We start from the raw sequence: 21,781 nt of genomic DNA, 5'->3' as shown, positions 1-21,781 counted from the left end.
AGGGTTAAATCTGGCATATATGTGGGATGTTCCATCACACGGAGATGGAATTCGAGATCAGAAACTTCTTCACAGACCGTGTGCAGTGTGATGGTGCATTATCAAGCAACAGAAGCAAATTGTTGTTCTTGAACAGTTCATTCTTGACGAGTCACATGCGGGCACACTGACGCTGCATTTCCCCCAAATACTAGCAAGTGATCATTTCCTCACATTTTTCACCGTCCATGCAGAAACTGGCTGTCCACAGTGTAGTTCATCTTTCACAGATTTCCTTCCATTCTGGAATGAATACTAACAAAATGCCTGTGCATGTAGTTGTGGCAATAAACCTTTAACAAGGATATTAGATTTTTTTTACCTTAGGTTACAGGTCGCACCTTGGTTTTGAGTTTTTTCTTTTACCAACATCTGATAAGCCACTTAATCCTGTTCCGACATCAAATTTAATTATAAACTGCCGAGTATCCGGTCCTAGAGGGAAGCTTAGTCTCACTTTATTTCGTGACACTTTTAATTGCTTGTTTTAGTTTATTTTGCTTTGCTTTTTTGCGTATGAGATGGATGAAGGGACAAACACACATGGATGTCTTGACATGAGTCCCCCAGATGCCAGACCCTCACTGGTCTCCAAAATGCAGACGAGGTTAGTCAAGGTTGTACTACATGGCAAGGAGAATGACATTTGGGTGTCTTTGGAATAGGTCACCCCTTACACTTCTTGTGGAACTTTTGCATAATAATAAATAAATAAATATGTAAAATTTTTGAAAAAGGTGGAAGAAAAATTCAAGGAATTTCCATCCAGTGAACAAACAGAAAGAATTTAAGCTTGTTTGAATTGAATCACAAGATCATATTTCAATAAAGAAACATTTATTACAAATTAAGGAATGCTACTTCCAATATTTCATGACAAGCTTTCTTCACAATAGATGTTTAAAAATGATCACCCACTTTCTCGTAAGAGAAATGAATTTTTATATGCTATATTCATTTGAGAAACAGGTATGCTTCTTGCACTAAGAGAAAGAAAATGTAACACGTATATAGTTATATACAGTCATACAGGTGCACAATACACTGCAAACTGATCACTCTTTTCTTCTTCTTTTATCACGATCATCTCTCCTTTCTCTGTCATCTTTAGGTCTCTTGCTAGCTCTTTTAGCTAGAGTCAAGAACTGGTCCAGACCGAAAGGATCCTCTTCATCTTTCTCAAACTGAACAGGTCCGCTGCGTGCTGCTCCACGGTCTGTACCACTGAATTCCTTGTCTGGGACAAATCTGTAAATAGGAGCAAAAATAATGTTTTCAGTGCTAAGCTGCTCAATCCTCAGCTCATTCAAATAAACACCACACTTAAATAAGTTTCCAAAAATAATTCTACAAACAACACTGGTTAATCTGTAAAGCCACCGCAGTATTGGACAGTCGCAAGTTCAAGTCACACCTTCACAGTAATTTGATCTAGATCATTTATCCTCATTGTGATTATCCCAAAGAGGCAGAAAAAAAAAACAGCGAACATAATTTCATGAAATATTCTTGAGGTGGGTATGGAAGAACTCGCCTATGGGAGCACTAAGAGGGAAATGATAAGTGAAGATGTGTGGTGATGGGTTTCTTTACACATTCTGTTCATCTGTATTTCCAAAAATGGTTATTTATCAAAATTGGAGAGAATTCTTCCTTTTGACTGTTGTTGAAAATGAACGTCACATGGGAATTGATGGATAGAAAATTTTTGTCAATACTGATGATGTACTGACATTCTACCTATCCTGCATAAAACTCTGAACATTATTATGATGTTCCTGACTGGTTTAATTGCATCGTGCCGTGCAATTTGATGCTCGGAGCATTGCAAACTGCCGTGAAAATGTGCAAAAAAATAGGTTTTCCTGCTGACATCATAAAATTTTATTTCTCTGTCACCCTACACATTGCAACCAAAAAATTTAGCCTCTTTCAACATTCTCTGACTAAAAGTTCAGAGAAAGTTGTCGTAACCCAGGAATTGAGACGTTTTGGGGCAAAAATATGATTTTGTTAATTTTTCTTTCTCCGCCCTGCACGATACCCCTCCCCCCTCCTGAGAATCTTCAGGTACGTGGTGTATTTCTTTCAACCGCAAAAACATGCCAAAGGACCATGCTCTCTTGTGCTAAAGTCGTATTCATCTCTGACAGTTTGTTACCAACTTATAGCTATTCAAAGTTCAATGGACAGGACTTTTTGGACACTGTATTCCCGCTAGATGGTGCTGAAAGCACTTCGTCAGTTATCATCTTGAGAATTCTGCATTGTAGTTGTGATGTGTAGGCTAAGGTAAACAGCAGTTAGTCACTGTTCTGTGCTTTCTCATTGTTTGTACAGTGTCAAGTGGCAGTATTGTTGTTGTGTAGCGTTGTTTTTGTGATATTGTTGCTGTGTGTGGACTCTAAACAAGTAAAATGGGTAAGAAATGTGACGTAAGCAAGGCAAAATTCTTACTTTGCACAGCGAAGGTAAATCTCTCAGGGAGATCGGTAAAATACTCGAAATCCACCATTCAACAGCAGGAAGAGTAATTCACAAGCAAAACCAGCATAACAAATCGTCAGTTTAGCAACAGTGTGGTAGAAAAAGGAAAACATCACAAAGAGTAGATCGGAAAATGAAAACAACAGCACTGCAGAATCTACGAATGAGTTCCCGTCAACTTGCTTCTTCTGTAATTAGAAATGACCTTGGAATTGCAGTCAGCCATACAACTGTATTGTCTTGACTGGGCAAAGTGGGTATTGGGAAGAAGAAACTGTGTAAGAAGCCGAAGCTGACACAAACACACAGGGCAGCAAGATGAGTTTTTGTGAGGCGATATTCAAGTTGGACTGAAGACGAGTGGAAGCACGTCATTTTCTCCGATGAAGAGAGATTTAGAATAGTGGGAAACGATGGTGGTGTGAAGTTGTGGATGCGAAAGGGCGAGGAACTTGAAAAGGAATGTGTTTCAGAGACGCAAAAATTCAGTGGCGAAGTGATGGTGCGGGCTTGTTTTACTGCTCAAGGCGTCGGAAGGATGGAGATATGTGAAGGGTCAGTTGATGCACGAAAATATCTTCAAATTCTGGAACGTAAAGTTCTTACAACAGCTAGAGACTACTTTTCTGGAGAAAATATGGACTACTTTGTTTTCCAGGACGATAATGCTTCATGTCACCGAGCGAAAATTGTCAATACGTGGTTCAAGGACGTGAGCATTTCGAGACACTGGTGGCCTCCAAACTCGCCTGACATGAATCCCTTTGAAAATTTGTGTGCCATTATGAACAGAAGACTGCATAACAAGACATTCTCAAATAGGAGAGAACTCATGGAACAGATAATCCGGGTTTGATTCCATGAAATCGAGGTTACACTTTGCCATAACCGTAACCAGGATGCCTCGATGATTGGCTGTACTGCAGAAGGCCCATGGTGGGGATACAAAATACTAGTTTGCTGTGTTGTACTCTCAATGTTCATACACAATATGTCTTACCCTTAATATATTCTATTTTTTTGTGCTATTCTTAGTATGTTATATTCTTATTGTTTCTTTGACTTTATGTATTACTCTCTAGAAAGGCTCTTTTATAGAAACACATACAGCTAGTTATATATGCATATACATTCATTATAGTCATGTCAATAAGCTGAAACTGTGGCGTATGTAGTTAAGGTTGGACTGCTCATTGCAAATATGCATTGTAATGTTATCAGGAATTCATGTACAAAATAATTTTGGTTAATGAATCTTGTGAAAACCATATCCGAGCAAGTGTCGCTATTTTTTCTTTACAGAGTGTAGTATCAATGGATATTATAAGCTCAAGAAAAGCATAAAGTATCAAAAATATACTTGCACATAGGTTCTTAACAATAAAAGGTTAATTACCTGTCAAATGGGATGAAATATGTATGATAAATTAAAAATATAGACATAAAATATAATAGAAAGGAGTAAATGTAATAATAAATGGACAAAAGTGAAACAAACAATTTCTGCATCTATTACTATTGTTTGAACAATATCCATATTTTCTTTGTCTATTCTGTTTCCATAGTTAACACTTATTGCACTGCATCCAAAGTTCCTTCTGAATGTGAAATACTACATTTACTGCACATTATACGCAGCAAATATGCCATTGGTGAAACAGGCTATATGATTCAGCAATGGAATATTTGTTCAGTATTGGTAACATGAATAATGACAACAATGAACACTGAAGATGACAGGGTCTTTTCAATATTCTAATTAAATAAGCTGCAATAAAACAGGTGAGTTATAATTACGTTTTAATTACTAGTATTAATTCTTGAAATGTGATGTCAATATTAATAATTTTGTGAATGTACAAATATTACGCAGGTAAGCTAGTTGAGAGCATAGTTTTAGGTATGAGGTACACTTCAAAAGTAAAGGTCAGAATACTGGGCAGACCTCGCATGTTTCATTAGGCTGTTATCGGGCATATTGTCAGGAGCTCTGAGACACTTATTTTTTATGGCTTTGAGAATAAGTAATCCTGCCAGTTGTAAAGCCAAGTCTGCAACTCTATTCTCAAGAAATGTTTGTAATGCTGGCAAAATTCACACTGAATTGTGTTAAACTTAAGGGCAATTCAGGCAGTGGTGTTGTGCATTTAAGTGTTCAGATGGATGGCCATGTGAATGCAATAATTCAAGAAAATAACTATTTCACCACATACTTATGGTGAATAAAAGATCAGAATTTCAGTACAAAAATGGGCATATTTCGGGATCAAAAGTGGTATATAAAATGGCATTTCGGTGTTAAAATGGTGAATAAAACTCTAAATTTGATTTTAAAACTATACTTATTACACAAAATACACATTTCCCTTCTAATACCACATTTATGTACTTACCAGAATACTCCTGTGCAAAGGAGTTCATTTTTGCAGCAGAATTAATCAATTTTTTTTCATGATAATTCAGACCTCAGAAGGTGTCACGGTATATAAACCCTAAATTTCGTGTATAAGAGTTTCCTTTGCATTTTACAGGTCATTTCAAATCAATTTGCGACAAAACATGGTAGGAAAATGCACCTAACACCTTTCAAAAACATGAATCATTAACATTACGGTGTGTTATTTCACATTTCAAGTTTATGTCAAAAATGAAATATGCATGTCTCTAATGAACATGGATCAGAGTACACTTGTGAAAAAGCCACAAATAGTAAGCTGGGTGTGCAAGGCCTTAAAGACAGTGCATTTTTATGCAGAAGGCATCCAAAACCTTACTCCCCCATGTAATAAGTGTTTCGAAAAGAATGGTGACTATGTGCCGAAATAAAATAGGTTTCTCATTATCTCATGCCATGCACCTTGTACGATGTAAATGACTGTCTCAATTGCATATTGCAACTGAGCACTAACAATAGTCAATTAGGTTAATAGTGCTATATGTTAACAATAAGCCTAAATTGAGATAATTCAGGAAGTATGAGTATTTGTGCAAAGACATTCTGTACGTCAATACAGATTAGCTGGCTGACAAATTCATACTTTTTCTTGGTATTGCATTGTATAAAAGAAAAATACTGCATGAAAGGAAATATACTAAAAGATCAACACACAGTAAGGTAAAAGTACGAATAAATTAATCAAGTACGATTCAAAGGCCAACTACAATCGAACCTAAGTATGTAACATCAACTTGAAAATGGTTACATATGACTAATTTCTACTTGGAATTATAAATTTATGTTTATTTCAGTGATGACTTTTCTGAGAAGTATGTGGTCAAACTCTGCATTACAGGAAGCTGCTTATTGTTGGAATAATAATTGGTTTTGATTTGAAAGGCAGCAACACTGTTCAGGTAATGAGATATTTGCAACACTGCAGTAGTTATCTTTATGGTCAAGCAATTTGCGTAATGATATAATCCTCTTAATTTAACATCATTTGCTGTTCTTCTTTCCTGGGTACTTTCTCTGTTAACCATTCATCCAGTTTTTAGCAGGCAGTTCCTTGATTACACATATTAATTAGTATTTGTATTTTTCTAATATTGTACTTTTCTGCCATTTTTGGCCAATCACGATGATTAGATGAAATAGATAAGTAACCCTCACAATGTAACAATGATCTCCTAAAAACCCAGAAACTTTGGTTGAAGAGCCTCTGTTTGTTGTAAGTCCACTTTACACTCAGATATGCTAATTGGGACTGGGCCTACAGTTTTTGAGGTGAAATCTGACCTAATGTGCAATTTGCCACCATCAGGAATTGAACCTGAGAACCAGTGGTGGCGATTGGGTTCCAAAACCGGGGGAGCAAGGTGAGAAAACTGGGGGGCAAAGACAGTTTATTTCCCTTTGTAGATAAGGTTTAGCACAGTGCGGGGACAAAAGTGGCAAAAAGTGTGGGGGGGGGGACAATTACCCCATAATTGCCACCACTGCTGATAACCCTTGATTACAAGATGACAGTGTTACCAATATACCATCAGGGAGGCCCAGAACAATTGGATGCAAGATTGTACATTAATCACTCAATGTCCTTGGTCACATGACCACCAGAGGCATCCGGGAGATGTGGCGATGACCAAGCAAAATAATAAAAATATTACATTTTATATATTTTAGAGAAGCAGCAAAAATAATAAGTCAGAATACTCGCATATTTGTGTGAAATAAGCCAGGCGACAACATGAAACAGCTCGAAATACGCAAGAGATCCGCTAATCTTAGCACATCGAAATAAGGGCCCAGTACTACCCCTCGTGCCGAACCCTCCCGCCAAGTTTCCTATTGAAGGCAATGGTGTTCGTCGGCCCAGCTCATCGCAGAATGGTGCGAATCTCTCTGGTCTCTGCCGGTGCCGAGAACAACTGAACAGGCAGACAGGTCCAACGACCTGTACTTTCTCCCACTCTTGAAGGTCTGGGTCATAACAGGCCCTTTCTTCAGTTCCCATCCCCATGTTTACAGCCACGGCAGGGTTTGGCTGGAGTCATCAAGATTCTTCCGAGTGTCCAGTGGCATGCTCAAGTAGGGGTGGTGAGGATCATAATTCTGCTTAGGCTCAATATTCTTTGGAAAAAAAAAAGAAGAACGAAAAGGCCGGAAAAGATGGCAAAATGAAGACTTCAGAAAAAGTACATGTAACCCCCCCTCTTCGAAAATCCTGGGCACACCACTCAAATGTCTGCTATTTCCACTTGTTAAGAGGAAAAGCACACATTGAATGATATAAATCTGCTTTTCATTATCAAAGCAACAATTGGCGGCGAACCATAAAGGTTCTTCTTACCATTAAACACGACAATTGAGGTGTTTGCATTTCAGTTTCCATTATATTTAATAATTCTCGTCATATGGGATAGAATTATGTGTCTTTTGTATAGTCGTAAGGTCCGTGGTATGAGCTTTTACATTGAATTGGCAGTGACCTTGGCGTTTATCACAGAGAAATATTGTGCATCCCTCCCTCTCCGTAGAAAGATCGACCCTGACGTCTGGCAAATCTTGCGATGACTATGTAAAAATGTCACGCTTTGCTGCTGATGACCACCTCTTAACATGTAGGTGCACATATTAGGACTGGCACAAAGCACAAGAACTGTACAATACTTGGATATCATGTCCAACAAACTCTTCCAAACCTATGTTTTACTTAACCACATTATATTCTAGTTATTTAACTTTGCTGGTCTCTCTCTACATTGCAAGGTTTAGTGCAAATAAGGAATTGATAAAACTAGTGAAAGAAAACAGTACAAATCACAAATCCCAGATGGGAGAATCTAGATTCATGAAGATTATCCACTGGTTTTAAGAACATAGAAACACAAAATATTTCCACTCAATATTATCATCACACCACACAATGAAAACATCCAAGATTTCCTTGGGATACAACCCATGGCTAGGGACGTGAACACCAACTAAAGGTTAAAAGATTAAAAATCAGTAACTTACGTGTGTGAGCATGAGATTTATCGAACTACGTTTCGAAGGTTATACTACCTCCTTCTTCAGGTTGAAAAGATGTTTTCAGACACCTGACATGGTGCCTCGTCGAGAAAGTGATGGTTGAGGATTTAGGTTAAAATGGTATAAGAAAGACACTTTCTAAAAAAAAGAATGTAAAATACACATACTAAAACCGCACAACACACTATAAAAACAAAAGAACGTTCAAAGCTGATGAAGGCAAACTGCCGATCGGTGCTCGGGGTAGGCAAATGCACGGTGTCAGCTCTTATCTGGAGAAGGAAAACTCCTCCCCCCCCCCTTGTCTTTCCTCAACCGGGGCTCGTGAGTCACCAATCCAAGGTGAATTCAACTTCCACCTCGGCAAAATTCGGTGTTATTCTGTAAAATGGCATATTTCGCTATTCCGAAACATCAAAAAATTGCCTCTTTAACTTACCCAAATACATTTTAGACACTTTATTGCGCTTTCCTCAACTTTTTGATGTTATCGTTAAAACGAAAACTGCAGGTCCCATGGTGCATGTTTGCAGCATGTTATGCTAACCACTACAATTACAGAGGCTGGCAAAAAACATAACAAAAAGTACAGTGTATACAGTACACAGTATCACAAAAACCTCACCTGTTGGTTTTCATAATTTTCTCCAAATCATCTCCATACACATCCTTGTCCAGATCTCTTGATGGTCTGTAAATATGTTGTCCCAGAGTTCCTGCATCCCTCCAAGGTTTATCATACACGTTGTACGCTTCATCATCTCCGTACCCACTGTCCATGCCCTTTGATTGGTTGAACAGCCTCTGGTCAAACTGAGTGTCTTCACCGCCCATGCTCTTAGCTGGCATTCCAAGGGCAATCTGTTCACTAATGTCCCTCTCCCTGTCTCTCTGAAGCTTAGATCTGAAATAAAGAAGTACACTTAGGGACAAAAATCTTACTAATTACAATAGCAGGTAACCAAACAGGCAAAAAAGACATCAATTAAATAATTTCTAATGCACTGCAAAAACACATCTCTATAAGATTTTTTAATATACGTAACAGAGATTAAATGACATCAATATATTATTTATTGGCTGCACCGACACCATCTGATGCTTTCTGGAATTTGCGAAAAATGCTACTTCCACTGCCTAATCTAAATAGAAGAGTCGTGTGGCAGACACTGGCAGAATACTGTATTCCAACGAAGATATTAAACCTAATAGAAGATATGTACAAAGGTTACAGGTGTAAAACCCTACATGAAGGACAGCTGACAGACTACATCGATGTTACAAATGGAGTAAGACAGGGCTGCATCCCATCTCCGACAATATATCTACTAGTACTAGATACAGCTACAAAGGAAACGATGGGTTGCAGGAATAGAGAAATTCAATGCAGAATCGAAGATGGACTAGAAGATTTAGATTTTACGGATGACTTCTGCTTATTAACAGAAAAACTTAGTGACATGAAGGAGAAACTAAAAAGTCTACAGGAGGAAGCAAAGATAGCAGGATTCACTATTAACACTTTCCCTGGTGTGGGTGTGTTTTCATGCCGAAAAGAATCCAACCTTTCTCTGGCATGGGCGCATTTTCATGCCCACACACATGTGCTTCGTCTGAGCTATCCTGCCGCTTAGCAGCTGAACACATGATTGCGAAATCTTTCGCAAGTGTTGAGGGAAGATTGCTCTTGACCTTGGAAACAATTGAGTCATTGTTTTGTGAGGTGCAAGTCTATTTTTATCCCCACTGTTGTTATCGTGTTCCAGAGCTCCGTGTGTGCGGCAGACCGAAGGAAAGAAGAATGGCTTCCCTGGCGAACTTACTGTCTCTATCCTGGTGGGCAATTTAAACAAAATTAACCTAAAAGACATATTTATTCTTTTTGTTTGGCAACAGCAACAAAGATGAAATCCTATGTTACACAAAAGAAGAGAGACAAGTGTTGTGTTCAAGTTGTGGTGTAGCACTTTGTAAAATTTCATGTTACCGTGATTATCACACAAAGCACAATTACTAACTACTAAAATTGCTAAAATGCTAAAACTATTAATTATAAATATATGCTTTCATTGATCCTCTACTGATATTTACATTTTGTATAACAAAAGATTTCATCTTTGTTGCTGTTGCCAAACAAAAGTAATAAATATGTCTTTTAGGTTAATTTTGTTTAAATTTCCCACCAGGATACAGCAAGTTCGTAATCTTGCCACCAGGGAAAGAGTTAATGTGAACAAGACTAAAGAAATGAGAGTCAATGCAAGAGGAAAAGAAAAATTGAATGTTTGTCATGAGTTGGTTGAACAAGTATTCATTTACATACTAAGGAAGTATCATAACAAAAGAAGGAGGTTCATATGAAGACACAAAATAAAATAAGGAAAGCCAATGTGGCATTCATAAAACTGTATCCCATTTAGAAAGCTTGCAATATTTCTAGAAAGAAAATAAGAATTTTCAATACAAATGTAAATCAGTTTTACTGTTTGCTTGCGAAACATGGAAAACAACACAAGCTAACACAAAAATGATATAAACCTTTATCAATCGTTGTCTTAGGTGTATCCTCAACATAAAATGGCCAGAAATAATATCCAATGAAGAACTATGGAAACTAAACAGCCAATTGCAATGCAAATAAAAACAAGAAAATGGAGTTAGTTAGGACACACCTTACAAAAACCAACTGGAGCAACAGAGAAAAAGCCTTAGACTGGAATCCTCAAGAAGCCCAAAAAATAGGACGTCCAAAGAAATCTGTGGAAGATAACAGTAGAAGAAGAAAAAAGCCAAAAAAGAAAAAAAAAACATGGAGAGAGGTCAAAGAGTTGGCACATCACAGAGGTAAATGGAGGCGTTTCACTGAAGCCCTATGCTCCTGATGGAGCAAAAGTAATTAAGTCAAGTCCCTACCTAATCAAGTCAAATGGGGTTTATGGAGGAAAGTGTTTTCAACAGATTTTTTAGACTGTGATATACATATCATTCATGATTAAAATAATAATATGTATTAATATCAATGGTGCTTGTATTGAAAATTAACACTTTGTATTAATTCACACGTGCCATTCTAGAGCCTAGTTATCTTGAAAGTATGCAAATTAAAATTGTGTAGCAAAAATTTCTCTCTTCATAATTTTTTACATTTGCAATAGTATCATAAATGAATCTAACATAGTTATGACTATCAAAAGGAGGTTTGAAAAGAATAAAAAATGTGAATTTTTGTAGTTTCTATTCATATTAAACTTAGTTTCAGGTAAAACATCTTACAAGTTTTCCTCACATTAATATTTTCAAAAATGCATAACTGATGTTAAAACAAACATAACAGAAGTAGATTTTTTCATGACTAAACAATACTAATATAATTTTTGCTGAAAGGAACTACAACATAAAAAATATGCAAACACACCAACCTTTTATCAGGGGCTGCTCTGGCCAAATTTCTTTCTCGCTGTCTATCCTTATGTCTATCATATCGCAGTTGGTCACGTTCCCTTGATTCATCATCCTTATCTATAAATAGAAAATCAATCAATCAATATGTTCTTAGTGGATAGATCAATGGTATCTTGATGGAATGCACAGTGCACACGTTAGGTGTACAGCATTTATGATAAAAATAATCATCATAGTATTGCATTGCAGTTCTGGTACATATACATCCTTGCTGATTCAATGAAGATAGTCTGATACAGCGAAATTGCATATAAAAAAATTAATATGTGCCAGAATTACTATAAAATTGTATTGGAAGATTTGAACACACCTTAAATGTTATAAACTGAACAATAAAGATGCTTCCAGCAGTCTTGTATAGGCTACAAAACATATTTATCCATCTGGCATTATTTACCACTTCAATTATATTCAAATTATTGAATATGACTTGCTACTTTCCACACTTGTATGTGGAATGTTAGTGTAACACAAAAAAATACATTTAGTGTTGGTGTCTACATTATTCCACATTACCTTTGAACCAGGAAATCGCCGGCCCCGTGGCAGAGTGGATAGCACATTGCACTATGATACCAGGGGTCCCTTGTTCGATTCCCAGCCTGGGCATGGATGTCTGTGAGTGTCCATTCATCAATTTCATCACGTCATCCCCATCTTTGCAAATTAGCCAAAAGTGGCACAAAAAGCGAAGGCAATGAAAAATTATTAAAATTAATATTTTATTTCAAATACTAACCTGCCATTGCCTGTGTTCGAATTCCAGCTCTCTCTTCTCTCGCCTTCTGAGCCAACTGCCTCAGATGCTCCTCTTTCTTCTCCTTTTCTTTCTGGGCAAGTTTCTTCTCCAGCTGCGCTCTCATCTCAACAGCTTCACGAGCCTATAACAATAACATCTTCATAAACACACATTCAATCAAATTCCATGTGATTGAGTACACATGACCAGCAATCGTGAAAAAAAAAATGATTTTACGATTTCCCTTATTATAAACCCATGTCCCTCAAAATACAGTAGAACTTCAATTTTACATTTTTCAAGAGTGAAGCTGAAAGATCTTAAAATGCAGGAAAATGTAAAATCGAGGAAAATTTTATGATATTTTGCTATGTTGGGATCATCAAGATTGATTGTATAATGCGGGAAAGTGTACAACCTGGTAACGTAAAATCGGGGTTCCACTGTAATTAATGGTTTCCATTTTATCACATCTTTATTGTAAGGTAGGTAAAGATACCCTTGTGCATGTGCACACATGCAATGAAGGCAAATGTGGTGATGTGGAAGTAGAGTTCCACATATTCTTGATCTTGGCCATAGTTGGGATGATATGATCAGCATCATGCCCAGCCACCTTTACCCCCAGGTACCCATTGATATGAGGTTGGGTGGGCCTCAGAGCCATGCAGAAACAGGGAAATGACTGGAAAAATTCATAGCCAGATCACCTGGCCCAGGATTCAAACCCGGGTCTTCCGTGTGGTAGCCAGATGCTCTACCAACTGAGCTACCGCATCCCATCACATCTTTGTTGTACTATTTTATTTACTGCATGTATTGATATCAATAGGGGCATGCATACTATTTAGTTTTTGACGAAAACACGTCATAACACATTCTAATGTTAATTTTTAACGTTTCTGAAAGGTGTGAGGTGCATTTTACTACCCTGTTTTGTCACGAAATGATGCAAAATGAACTTCAAAATGCGAAATAGAAATTTAGAGTTTATTTGCCGACGCAACACTTTCTGAAGTTCGAATTATCCTGTGAGTTATACAATTCATGGAAAATTGATTAATTCTGCTGTAAATATTTGAGAAGCAAGAATGAACCCCTTTATACAGGAATAAGCTTAATACTCTGGTAACTACATAAATGTGCTATTAGAAGGGTTATGTTTATTATTGTAGTAAGTGCAGCTTTTAAATAAAATTTTGGATTATGTTCACAATTTTAAAACCAAAATGTCATTTTATATACTGCTTTTGATCTGTTTTTTTCACCGCTATAACACCGAAAGTATGTTTTATTTACTGCTTTGGAACCCGAAATTGACAGTTTTTGTACAGAAATTTTGCTTTTTATTTACTAAAAATATGTGTGTCTAGATATCAACCAGTATGAAATTTAACGATAAGCATTAATCTTCTGATCTGAAATAAAATGACAATTCATGATGAATCAGAATGAATCATACATTATCTGAATTAATAGATGACCAAAGGACTCATAAGTTTTGCATCCTAACAAAATGTCAAACACACACACAATGATAATATTTCCAACAATTTTGCCAATAAATTTAAGCAGGATTAGCACTATAAAACAAAAAAATCATAACATGAATGCTCCTTTGGTTGTCCAAATTTTCAGATTGACTTGGACCCTTCTTCGAAAGTAAACTCCAAATGATAGATGAAGAACTGTCATTTCATGGAGATGAAAGTTTTTAAACTTTTAAACCTACAAATTTTACCCCAGTTTGTAAATTTCTTACGGTCTTACTGATAGATAACCTTTCCAGAACTGAAGGATTGAGGTCAATCTGAATATTTCCATTGTGGCCATTTTCTTCATTCATTTTACATGTGAAATATTAACTTCCACATTATATTTATTAGGGATCGAACAGATTAATCATTTCTCTATTGGTAATAACTGATTTAGAACTAATTTTACTAATTCAATATTTCTACAAATAGCATATGATTTTGAGCAAGTGTCAGTGTAACTTATGTACAGTACTGGTTTTGTAAATAAATGTCTACATAGTATGCAGTTTCATTTTATAGATCAAAACCCACAAACAAGTCCAATGCTGTCTAATATAATGTTAGTAACTGAGTTTATACGATGCTGTATGGGTTGAAACTATTCAGGTGAACATTATTTCGTCTTCATGTTTTAAATTATGTTGATAAACAATTAAAGTCTTGAATTGATTGTGGTTATACGAATCCATTGTAATGTTTTATTCATTAGTGCTTAGAAATGATTATAATCATTATATAATTATATATAACGGTAACTCGTCTGACTACCATACTAAAGGTCCCGGGTTCGATCCCCCGGCCGGTTCAAATCCGGGAACTTTTCTAATGTTGGAAGTGGTCCCGGTGCCTACCCAGCGTCGAATAACATGGGTACCTGGGGGAAACCCTGGGGGGTTAAGGTGGTCAGGGGCATGATGCTGATCACATCACCCCCACTCACACGACTGGATCAAGAAAGTGTGGGGCGTTACCCCCACACCACCTATACGCCTTCATGGCGTGGTGCTATGCACAGGGGAACACTTTACCTTATATATATATATATATATATATATATATATATATATATATATATATATATATATATATATATATAATTATTATTACAGGAATATCTTACTGTTCCAAATATAGATCACTGTGATGAATATTATATTCAGCTGAACATTGAATATTATCTCCAGGACGTATATGTATTGTTAATATATATATATTAATTTCTTGCTTAACTTAGTGCAGTGACATTAAACAGAAATCAATGGACATGTTTTGTCAATCCACTGTAGTCACCTGGTTACATAAATTAATTAAAGAGGTGAAGAATTATTTATTCTCTTCATACTGGACGGCCAAATATAGAGTACTGGTAAAATCTATGACAGTATGTTATCACCAAAATTATCAGTTGCTATTATGCTACACACAGTGGAATCCTCATTTTATATTTTCCCACATAATACATTCAATCTTGCTGGCCTCAACATACCATGATGCCATATAATTTTCTCTGATTTTATATTTTCCCACATCTTTAGTTTCTTCACTTTAGTCCCCTGAAAAACATAAAATCCAGATTCCACTCTAATTGTTACCAAAAAAATCAAATCCAAAATCTTGACTTTTTCCTGACTTTTTTCCCCTTTTTCTTAACATTTATTTAATCACCCCCTACTTAGGTATAGTTGCAAAATTAAGAAAAAAAGATATTTTTATTCAATGAAAAACTCCTACCACAAGGTCGGTTACTATGAAAACTGAAGCTGTACTATAAAAAGAGATTTAGACTTTCTTTAATTATTAATGCATGTAAAATTAATCCTGGATGGAGAAGGGCCACATTACTTTATTTAATGTTTTTACAAATAGCAAAAATATTTCACCAAAAGCATAATTTCTTGACTTTTTCTTGACATTCTTGACTGGTAGACACCCTGTGTTATTTTAATTACTTCACATTTCATTGTTCACTGCAAGTATTCTACTTTTAAAAAGTACACAATGGAGATTGTGTGTTTATGTCTATAAAAATTATAACAAAATATGCACAATATTGTAAGACATTTGTAGATATATCGGATCAGTAAAATTATTGATAATTTTACAGAAAAACCAATACACCGATATGCCCATATCGGCTGATACCATCCCTACTACATTGTATTTTAATAATAATGTAAATTATTACTAATTTACTGCAGCTATAATAATATGACATTATGTCCTACAATTCAGTTCAAAGACTTTACTTAAAAAAAACAGCACATTCTTACCTTTCTGTCAGCTATGTACAATGCTTCTGCAAGCTTGGCAAAGTTCTCATTGATATGTACCTGCTGCAAGCCCCTGCCATCAGCTGCTAGCCTTTTGTCCAAGGGAATTGTATAACCCTAAAAAGAAACAGATTTTAAAACTAAATCGAATTTCTAAACATATTTTAACAAAAAAATAATGCAAACAAAAAATTAGTGTTGAACCAATACACTTGTAACGTTATTGGAAAATATGAGTTGGAATTTACTGAATGATACCAGCCGTTAAAGCATTTTGGTCTTTCAAAGGGTTACGAAAATGCCAAATGACTAGAGGCATGCATATTTCGTTTTTAACAAAAACACAAAATTTGAAATAACATGCTGTAATGTTCATTTTTTATGTTCCTGGAAGGTGTGAGGTGTATTTTCCTACCCTGTTGTGTCACGAAATAATATGAAACGAACTGCAAAATGCGAAATATACTCTTAAACTCGAAATTTACCGTTTATATACTGACGCGACACTTTCTGAAGTCTGAAGTATCCTGTCAGTTATGCAATTCATGGAAAATTGATGAATTCTGCTGTATTTATTTGAATTTGATTGATTGATTTAGTTTATTTTACTTTGCATTTTGTGCCTCTTGACTAATTTGCGAAGATGGAGATGAGTGATGAAATGATGAAATTGATGAATGGACATTCACAAACAACCAAGCCCGATCGGGATTCGAACCCGGGACCCTTGGCGTCGCAGTGTGATGTGCTAACCACTCGGCCACAGGGTCTGGCTGTAAATATTTGAGAAGCAAAAATGGACCCCTTTACACAGGAATAAACTTAATACTCTGGTAACTACATAAATGTGCTATTATATCGGATAAGTTTTTTTTGTGTAATAAGTGCAGTTTTTAAATCAAATTTAGGATTATATTCACACTTTTAAAATCAAAATGTCACTTTATATAGCACTTTTGATGTGATTATTCACCGCTATAACACTGAAATTGTATTTTATTTACCGCTTTTGAACCTGAAATCTACTGTTTTTGTACCGAAATTTTTCTTTTTTATTTACCAAAAATATGTGCCTCTACAAATGACACTTCTGTGGTGTGAAATTATCCTGGAAATCATCCAAATTTGAAAGTTTCTTTTCATTTTGCACAAGTTTTGAGTGAAAAATGAGATTTGTGACTAAATGACTTGTATTTTTAAACAAAACTCTTGGTAAATTGATGCATAGAACTGGACTGGAATACTTATGAATATTTGAACAACTTTTAAATTGTTACAACTTTCAATCAGTTTCAGTATGGGTATTGGTCCAAATTACAGTTTTGCTTACTTATCTATACAGACTTTTCGGACTGACTTATTTTCAGACAGACAGACATACATACATACACACACACTTACTTTTGCGTTCTTCCAGTTAGATATGCATGGTGGTATTTTCCATTCCTTCTGCTCCTTAACGGTCACCTAAAATAAAGAAAAAATGCATTAATAAAACATTAAAAATTAAAAACTATATAGAGTTTGTTTACTTGCCAAAAACATACACATAAATCAACTGCCCATTTTAAAAAAAACTAAATTTAAGCACGATTTACATATTGAGATCAAAAATGCTAGAATATTTCTGCCTCATTATATGATGTGTATTTCTTAAATTCTTATAAAAGTCATACCAGTATTGTAGAAACATGTTATCAAAAATGGAAATGTGTTCGTTGAACAGAAAACAGTCTAATTATAACTTTGTTGTGAATGCACTGAATTGCAAGCCTATGAAGAAATAATATTCATATTTTACATCATTTTCCTTAATATCTTTTTATGATTCAGTATATTCATATTTTACATCATTTTCCTTGATATCTTTTTATGATTCAGTATATTCATTCACACTTGAAACTCCCAAATATGAATTCAATTTTAAAAAAAAACATGTGATGTCACATGCTGAGTTAATCATGTTTAACTTACCTTGAATCTGGTTACAGCACTAACACAAAACCTAAAAACCAAGCTTTTGATTGTATGTCCAGGTAGTTTCAAAAGAGCAAAGAATGTAAATGCTGTTTAACTTTAGTTTTAGTTGTGTTTGTGCTCTATATTTTGCCTACTTCAAGGTATATCAAACAAAATTTCAATTTCTTCAAGAGAATTCTTCAAGCGCAACAAATATATACATCAAACATTATGCAATTTATCAAATACATCAGTTTACATATGAGGTGATGTGGATATTAGGGGACACATGTCAAGTTTTTGTTATTGTTGGATTATATACATTGAAGACTGTAGGAACAGGTGTACAATCTGGCAGAGTCTACCTTGCCTCTACCACTCTAAAATTTGATTTAGAATAGAATCGTGCACGAGCAATGAGAGAGATGTGAATACTTTTAAACTGTTCATTCTTGCAACTTGTATTTTGAGAGTTTGCCCTTAATATCTGCAATGCCTCATACGACAATTGCTTTTTGACAGTTGGATGATTTTTGGACAATGTTCCATGTTTTATACAACATAATGCCAAAATTCTATTTAGAAATTATTCTAATGCTGCAGCATATATATTGAAATAGTTAATGATGAATAATGCCACAAATATACATGCATGACATGTGAGGTGTTCATAACTCCATTCAAGACAGTATTGAGAAAAAGGAACACTTAAGAGAACTTAGTACTAAGTTTAGCTGTTGCAGCACAAACATAGTGGTGCCTCCATGAGCAAGAATTTGAAACTTAGGAGATATTTACTTCTAGCACTGAAACATTGATACTTCACACTTCTAAGTTATACATGTAATTCCATTTTTACAAAAGTGGAGTTACACCACATGTGCTACAAAACTCTCATATATACCGGGTGTTCTGTCCAAATCTCCCCAATTTCAATTGATCGTAGAAAAGAAAGTATGAATGATAAGAGCAATGAGATTACAGAGAATTGAAGAAAAACTCATACAATTTATTTTCCACACACTAATACACCTCCACATGTGCCCATTGGTAGCACAAACAATATCCAGTCTGTATTCAACTTCTTGCCATGTTCTCTCCAACATGTCCCCTGTTACTGTTGCAATCATATCACGTATGCGGGTTCGTAACTCTGGGATGTTATACACTGGAGTTCCAAACACACGATCCTTGATGTAACCCCAGAGGAAGAAGTCCAGCAGAGTGAGGTCAGGTCGAATTTCTTCCACCTTTTCCTCCAACACACGACGGCGAGCTCCACCAGATTGTTTTAGGACACTGCAGGTTGTTAAAAACTTACTAAACCACAGCCTAATTGATTTAGCATCAGATGCAACTCCTCCGCACACTCGTCTGAAATTTTGTTGTGTTGCAATCACAGATTTTGCCTCAGCATACCACACCACTGCCCGCACACGTTGTTGAATAGTCGCCATTTTTATTTATGCGACAGTGGCACTGCGTAGTGAGCAAACTGACAACTTCAAGTCATGAAAACAAAACTTGAAGATCTGGCCTTTCATTTGGTGTAGTTATTTCACAATTCATCATACTTCGTTCACAGTAATTAATTGAAATTAGGGAGATTTGAACTGAACACACTGTATATTTGCTTTGCAAGAGAAAATTTCTTGATCTTTACAGGTTTTAACTTGCTGCTTCTTAATAATTCTGTTGCATGGACTGAGAAGGGTGGGAGTAGTGTACTACTGAAATATATGTAACAATTTAGTGAAAATTCTGGTCTGACTGCAGAATGTTCTTCCTCCAGTGTATATGAACACCAAAGTGATATAATTTCTTTGTGGTTATTTTGACAATGTGGATGGATGATGAAATGAAAAACAATCAAATGTCTATGTCTTAAACAAGATTTGAACCGCAGACCTTTGGTTTTGTAGTGCTTGATAAACCACTCTACAACTGACACTGGCTTCGAAGGAGTAATTGAAAGGCAATAATTGTGATGGAGAAGCACGAAATACTTTAATAAAAATGGTTAAAAAGCAACCCATTATCACATGCACATATTGTAATTATTTCACTCACCTTCCTGGTTGGGGAATGCATCACTGGTGCTGGAGGCGAGGGTGGACCACGAGGTATCTTTTTGTTAATCCTGAAAACAAAAAAATAGCAATTATTTAAATGTTTAATATCTATAAATAATAACTATATAAATAATAACTAAGAGAGATACACTTAATAAGCTTTGCACACATGCAAGGTGTGACATGAAAGAAATAGTGTTGCTCCTTCAACTTATAGAAAGGAATCAAACCTCAGCTTAGAGTAACGCATCTTGTAATACAGGAAATATCAACCTGATTGTTCTAATGTCTTTATGGAGATGTGTTGGCCGATAATGTCAGACGTAAAAAAAGTCTGCGACGGTAATTTTCCAATTCTTAATCAACATTTAATGAATAAATATGTGAAACACATGTATTTTTGGTAGCAGACTTGGTGAGCAGGTGCATTAAGTGGTTGTCATTTTATCTCGCCAATGTTGTTTCCTGGGTGTGTCCTGGCCTTCATCATTTTTTTCTAATCATCACTCATCATCATGATTAGCCAAAAGTGGCAGAAAAGCGACACTAAACAACAGAAATACAAATATGTATTTTTGAATGAGAACAGACAATTTTTGGAAGAAGGAGAAGGGTTCGACTGCTTGTGCATCAGCCAGCCTTACACTTCAATTGTTACGTTATGTTTCCCTCAAGATACTGGATGATTACATCATCAATTTCACCAGAAACTTCATTTTTATGCTTTGCTTAATTTTCTCAAATAATGGACATTTCATTGTGTACTCTGTTGTTTTCTTTCACTTAGCAATCAATCCTGTTTGGCAACAGAAGTGTGGAAATCTGTTCAATAGCATAAATATTTTTGCATAAATATATTCCAATACACAGAAGGTTGATGTATATACTAGGGGTGGCCAAATCCGAATAAAATTTTATCTTGGATTTCAAATATCCAAATTATACAGATATCCAAATGTGTGCATTATCCAGACAGTTTTATCATTTCTGTTTTACGGGCTATTCTTTTATTCATCAAGTTTGTATTTCACTGTACTGATTTTTTTACCAATCTTTCATCAAATCTGCACTATTCAGATTATCCAAATTATCCAGATAGCTACATTATCCGTTGCATCTGAAATGAATATCAGATCATTTGAAATCCACATATCCATCATGATGACGATGATGACATATCCATATCCAGATTTTGTGGCCATCCTAGCATATACCCATCACATTATGACAAGATGGAACAGGTTTGATTCTACACTAACAAAGGCTTCAAAAGCAGTCTCCACTCTTACAGCCCCCCTCCCTAAAAGCCTCATGCTGAACTTCAGTCATATATGATGCTAATATCAAAGTTCAAATAAGCAAGAAGAAAACTAACATACCTAAACTTGGGAGGTTCCATGGGATCTTTCTGGACTTCTACCATTCGTATGACTCGCTGTTTTGCCCCTGAATTGAATGCTATACCTTGCTGAGATGGTGTGTATCTGATATACTGAGCTGGACCCTGGTAAGAAAAAAGACAAACTGAACAAAGAAAAATAGGACATGGTTGTTATGTTACACATACATAATCAATGATGAAGAAACATCAATTTTAATTCATGCATCTTAAACATACATGTACTCTGCAAATTCTATGCATTCTAGCTTACGTTAGTTCCATTTAATTTGGAATGTGAATAAAACAGATTTTACATTTTCCCATATTATACATTCAAACTTCCTGGTCGGAACAAACTGTT

At 35.6% G+C, this 21,781-nt stretch overlaps 1 protein-coding gene across 2 annotated transcripts in view; it reads right to left on the bottom strand.

Moving 5' to 3' along the window:
- Positions 1-832: 832 nt before the first annotated feature.
- Bx42 (Puff-specific protein Bx42) overlaps positions 833-21,781 on the bottom strand; it is a 40,231-nt gene continuing 19,282 nt past the window's right edge. For both annotated transcript variants that reach the window (XM_083111378.1, XM_083111380.1), the window contains exons 5-12: positions 21,419-21,543; positions 20,038-20,107; positions 17,410-17,475; positions 16,009-16,125; positions 12,201-12,342; positions 11,419-11,518; positions 8,625-8,903; positions 833-1,287 (exon numbers count right to left, since the gene is read on the bottom strand). In XM_083111378.1, the coding sequence (XP_082967504.1) occupies positions 1,095-1,287; positions 8,625-8,903; positions 11,419-11,518; positions 12,201-12,342; positions 16,009-16,125; positions 17,410-17,475; positions 20,038-20,107; positions 21,419-21,543 (1,092 nt within the window). In that variant the 3' untranslated portion in view covers positions 833-1,094. The remainder of the gene's footprint in view (positions 1,288-8,624; positions 8,904-11,418; positions 11,519-12,200; positions 12,343-16,008; positions 16,126-17,409; positions 17,476-20,037; positions 20,108-21,418; positions 21,544-21,781) is intronic.

Source organism: Lepisma saccharinum, chromosome 25 (genome assembly GCF_977018435.1).
Source record: "Lepisma saccharinum chromosome 25, izLepSacc3.1, whole genome shotgun sequence".
NCBI classification, from domain to species: Eukaryota; Metazoa; Arthropoda; class Insecta; order Zygentoma; family Lepismatidae; genus Lepisma; species Lepisma saccharinum.
Note: the sequence above shows the minus strand (reverse complement) of the source record. Positions and strands in the feature narration are given on the sequence as shown.